The 5435-nt window shown below is 38.5% G+C and overlaps 1 protein-coding gene across 1 annotated transcript; it reads left to right on the top strand.

Moving 5' to 3' along the window:
* Positions 1–695: 695 nt before the first annotated feature.
* LOC111321505 (S-phase kinase-associated protein 2-like) lies at positions 696–3237 on the top strand. The gene is made up of 2 exons (XM_088730555.1): positions 696–1241; positions 2098–3237. The coding sequence occupies exons 1-2, from the start codon at positions 797–799 to the stop codon at positions 3030–3032; spliced, it is 1380 nt and encodes a 459-aa protein (XP_088586681.1). The 5' UTR covers positions 696–796; the 3' UTR covers positions 3033–3237.
* The last annotated feature ends 2198 nt before the right edge of the window (positions 3238–5435 follow it).

Here is a 5435-nt window from a genome sequence, read left to right as displayed (position 1 = left end):
TGTTTTATTTGCTGTTTTTTTTCCAAACAAGGCTTAAGATAAGCTTAAGTTTGCATATGTATTTTTGTTCCCTTATTTATCTTGTCTTGTTAAAAGTCTGATATTTCCGTCAGCTACCCAAATGGATTTCCCAAACGTTTTGAGCAGTGTTTCCCTGAGTTGTCAAACAATAGATCATAAGCAGCTAAGAACTGAGCGCTAGCAGGGAGCAGGGAGCAGGGAAGGCATAAGGTGAAAAGCTATTTGTTCACGAGTTAGATATGGTCATTGGCTAAGGCCTTGTGGATTACACTATTTCTGAATGAGAAACTTTGTCTGCGCAGCCAATAACAAAACGCTAAATGTAAGAAACAAATCAAACATCTCAACAATCGGATATAAAACAAACGTTTCTTTATGCTTGAATGGCCTTTACCTCAATGTTTAAATATTTGAATGAGAAAAAGTACTCGTGACTTTTTTGTCTTCCTTGTGGTGAAACGACAATTCGACAAAACCATTGGAAGAACTACATCCAAGGGAAATCGATGAAGAAGGAAAAGTGCTCCGTTTGTCTTCATAAGCAATCGTGCAGCCGAATTCCTAAGCCGCACAATCGCCGCACAAGAACAGACCAGTTTGCGTTGTCGCAAATAACTCAAAAGGTTCATATGCGCGCGCTAATTTAATGCGTCATAATGCATCGTTACAAGTTAGGTGACCTTGTAATGATCGCAACAGACGATTGTACAGAAAAGATAACTTATCTACATAAGGTTTGATTTGAGATTGGAGGAGAGCTACCTTTCCAGTGGAGATGCTACCAGATGACATTTGGCTGGAGATTTTTACATTCCTTTCTCAGAAAGATCTTCTCAGAGTTTCATCCGTTTGTCGAGCGTGGTATCGCCTGTCACATGATAGTTCGCTTTGGTCGAGTCTAGATCTTGAACCATTCTACAAATCATTACAAGGGGAAACAATACTGAGGTTGATAAATACTTTATTTGCACCAAGTGGAAAGCATCTTGTTCTTAATAAGAATCTTGTAACTTCCGAGATGTTGCAAAGTTTGTTCACAAATTGTCGCAGATTAAAAAGTTTAAGTCTGAACGACTGCAGGTTCCATTCCGCTGGACCTTGGTATGAGCTGACGTGTGATCAGGTGGAGACGCTAATTTTTTTAGACTTGAGGAACGCCAGCGGATTCGCTGCAGGAGTAGAGGATATCTTGATACAAGCATACAATCTCAAATACTTAGGTAAGTATGTCAACTTTATGCGTTTTCCAACTCCCTTTAGTTGATAACTATGTCAGTAAGCCGGATTTGATCAAATAGAAGAGTCACATGCTCTCGAGGCTAAGTGAGGAGGTAGTGCAGAGAAAACTGTTTCCTTTGACCAGTACAAATAAAAAAAGGAAAAAGAAAACTCTTCTTGGGATTTTACATTTCGCTCATTATGAACATCTTGGCGTCCAAAACGAATGGAGTTCAAATTGTGTATCTTCATTTGTTATGTTTGAATCCGCTCTTTTTACGAATTAGGCGATCGGGCACTGTTACCACAAAGATCAACTGTGACCATTAAACCGGCTATCTTGCATGTGTCAAACTATAGCAACTGAGAATATATGGGTGAGGTGTGGCACCGACGACTAGAACAAATAGTAATACAGCGTTACGGTAGCCTGCGTAACTGGCACCCTTGCTTCGTTCATCAAGTTGTTCCACGCTCGTGACATGGCGAAAGACATCCTCTTGATCTCATTACCGAGGCCCAAATTTTCTGTCTCATAAAATATTTTAAAACATGACGAAAAGTCCCATTCAATAGAGCATTCAGTCGATTTTAATGCGAGTTTTCACTATAGGGTTGAAAAACTATAGAAAAATCGATTTGGTTGCTTTCCAAGAGTCAGTCATCAAGTTTTCTTGGTGTTTTTTCTTACTTATAGAAAATGCTTCAACAGCAGATTGTTAAAATAAATATGACAGTAACGTAGTTCAAAGTAACAAAGAAGTATTCCGTGATACCGTGATTTTATTTTGCCAAATGAGCCTTGAAGAGATAATTGTTGTTTTATATTACGTACTGACTATGTAATGTTTGCTCCAGGTCTTCATTGTTGTATCAGTCCTCGATTGCTGATCAGGATGTTTATAACAAAGCACAACCTATGCATAATTGACTGTACACAATGTGATTGGGTCACAGACGACAGTATTCAAACCATTGCAGAGAACTCTTTCTTTTTGGAGGCAATGTGTGTCGCAAAGTGCCGCAATTTACAAGGAAGAACGCTTAACATATTATTGGAAAAATGTCCGCGTTTAAAAACGCTCATTTTAGAAGGAACACAGATAATAGATGAGTATATCAGACTGGTGGACTGGAGTCAAACAAACATAACCGAGTTGAATGTACTTCGTTGTTACCGCTTGTCATTTTCAGGGCTGTCAGAAATTCTCCCCAATCTAAAGCGCTTGCGCTACCTTAAGTGCGCGCTGACCGACGAAGTCCTAAAGCTCATAGCGAACGGTTATCCTTTATTGGAAGTTCTATTCCTTCATCGGCGCTACCCAGTGACAGTACAGTGCGTCAGCGATTTACTGTTTCATTGTCCAACTTTGACCTGTCTTGATCTCTCATCCATTCCTTTGGCTTTTATATTCTTCGAGAGCTTTCTTCCCAGCATGCCTCGGCTTCGAATGTTGAGTTTTGCTGGCAACGAGCTTCTGGGTACTGAAAAAATTATTCGTTCGCTGGCTAGAAACTGCCCAGATTTGGAAGTTACATGTGTCAACTATTTCCATTCAACTAACAATTTCGAAATTGAACGTGCCTTTGTGTATTTGTTACAGAGGTGTAGGAAGTTCAAAAAGCTCATTTTAAATGGTCTATTTGTTAACAATTTGATCTTATCCATCAGAAGTTTGGCATATTATGTGTGCAACAGGGAAGATGTATCAATATTAGAAAATAAGCACTTTTTTCTTCCCGGGCCCCGAAATTGCTTAGATAATGTTAAAAATGGCAACCATTGGTACTAATATACCATTTAGAAACAATAGCCATTTGCTGCTGAAGAGTGCGTGGAAACAATCCTTAATTTTATGGATTTTTGTTGTGGCAAAGAATAGGTATTTAAAAAGTGATTTTCGTGAGTTCCATCACTTAGAGGGTCGATTATCGATTCTTGGAGATAACTGATTTGAGTTATTGTGCTGGCGATAATCAGAATGGAATCCTTACTTTGGTATGTATATGTATATTGCCTTTTTTCAGATTGTGTGATTTTCTTTGGGGACCCGGGATGGATGGGCTCAGGGGAGGGGGGTTGGAGATGTAGAGCGTGCAAATGACAAGCTTTCTTCGTCTTACTAACTAATTTTGCAAGATATCTCTCAAGAGACCATTAACTTTACACACATAATTGACAAGGTAAAAGTATAGGACACAAGTAAATAAAAGCAAATCAGTATAATATCTTTGTTTTATCAGGAATCAACAAGCATGTTCCGAATTTTCGGTAAACGTTATATGTGTCAACCCTTTCAGCTAGTTGGACCAAACCAAGTCTGTTGATTCAGTCTTCACCGGTATATCCTGAAAGACGATCTCAGTATGTCAGGCAGTATATTCAACTGAATGTGCCTGCACTAAGAACAACATTATGAAACACTGAGTTCTCCTCATGACAATATAACGCACCTACTTAATTCTAAACAGGCTCTTTTCATAGACGTGCCTTAAAAAAATTATTAATATTTAATACTGAGGAGGGGGGAAAGTAAATATTTCATTTGGAGCTGTACATGTTATTGTTCATCCTACACACTAAAGGTTGGAAAGGTGTTAAGTTTATACAGGTAAGCGTTTAATCCTATCAGGCAATATTTCTTACTTTCGAGCTGACTGTCTGCCTCTACATTAACGCTTGTTGAATATTGTCATTCGAACGGAAATTGGAACTCCTGCACCAATTGGCACGCTGCTTTTATTCAAGAAATGAAAATGCTCAGCTTCTTTCTGAAAAATTTGCTGACAAAACCTAAAGATTTCCTGTTTCCTCAGCAAGTCCTTGTTCATCGTTTATATAACAGCATGCCAAATTATTAATCACAGTTAAAATCTCCGTGCCTTTTTGTGAGGGGGTTACCATCTTTTGTTCAAATAAACAATATCCAATGCTGTTTAAACATGCTAGGAGCACGCAAGACTATGAAGTGTTCCTGGTGACATTCTTACATTGATTTTCGTGTTTTGTGATAAGACCCAACAAAACACTCTTAATGGATGAAGCTAAGGAAAGCATAGATTTCAACAAAACTATAGATACAGTTATGCACTTCACATAAGAATATGCCATCCGGCTATCTTAGAATGAAGAGGTTGGTGTGATTAGGCGATATGAGGCTTTAATCCGATCACGAAAGTGGTAGAAAAGAGTGCCGCCTAACAATAAAATCATCATATTTCATATATCGTGGCTTCAATCGTGTGAACAAGGAAGGCCCTGTGATTGATAAGCTGTTTAAAACTTTTTTTTTTTTAACAGATTTAACATTCCCTCGCGATGCAAAAAGAAATACTTAAGCACACCACTCCTTCGAGTCCGAGAGAAACTCTTGAAAATTAAGCTAAAGAATTCACAGTGATCGTGCTCGAAATGGAAGCTACTTCAAACTACATCACAATTCTGCATAGCAGCCTTTAAAGCATGAAGCATAATATCTCAGCTGCGAAGGCGAGAGCTGGATTTCCACAAAAACAGAGACAATGATAAACCACGAATAATTACATACAGCTTTAGCGCATAGCAACATTTAGCCTTTTTAGATTTGCTTCTGCATCCACACAGCATTAACTTAAAATTTTTCCCAGTGCAGTGACGCGCCATGAAAAGAAGCAGATATACGGGCGTTGTTTGCAAAGTTCAAATGTTTTCAGAAGCCTTCACTATTTCATAACAGGTAGTGATTGCTGGGCATCATGAAAATTTCCAGTCTAAAACCATTACTCATCACCCAGAATGCTCAGAATCCCTTTTAAAGAGCAGGGCCACACGAATAGGGATGAATCGAGAAGAAAAAGTCAAGAGTTCTTGGCTTCTTTGTATTCGAATAAATGATAACACTCAGTTGATTAAAGTAAACATTATGGGTAAGTGTCGCTCTTACTTTCAATACGGAGAAAAATGCTGCTAAAAATAACTGAATATGTTAAATTCACAAGTAGTTTCAGTACTGGTTTTTCACTCCGTGGAAAGGTCAAGTGTTAACATCAGGTGAAGGCGATCAGTTGACGGTCATGCTTTAGTCTTGCTGTTCTGGACACTCAATATAAGATTTTTGTGTTCACAAATGCCGATATCGCTTTCTAGTGTTCAGTCGATACTTCTGTTTGTCCTCATGGGCATGACTTATTTAGACTTGTAAACATCATGTCTGAGG

This window comes from Stylophora pistillata, chromosome 8, assembly GCF_964205215.1.
Source record: "Stylophora pistillata chromosome 8, jaStyPist1.2, whole genome shotgun sequence".
Taxonomy (NCBI): domain Eukaryota; kingdom Metazoa; phylum Cnidaria; class Anthozoa; order Scleractinia; family Pocilloporidae; genus Stylophora; species Stylophora pistillata.
Note: the sequence above shows the minus strand (reverse complement) of the source record. Positions and strands in the feature narration are given on the sequence as shown.

Bases quoted from the DNA above. Each gene is read 5' to 3' on its own strand.
- LOC111321505 (XM_088730555.1), top strand. From the start codon at position 797: ATGCTACCAGATGACATTTGGCTGGAGATTTTTACATTCCTTTCTCAG. The intron at 1,242-2,097 runs GTAAGTATGTCA...TGTTTGCTCCAG, and splicing joins ATACAATCTCAAATACTTAG to GTCTTCATTGTTGTATCAGT.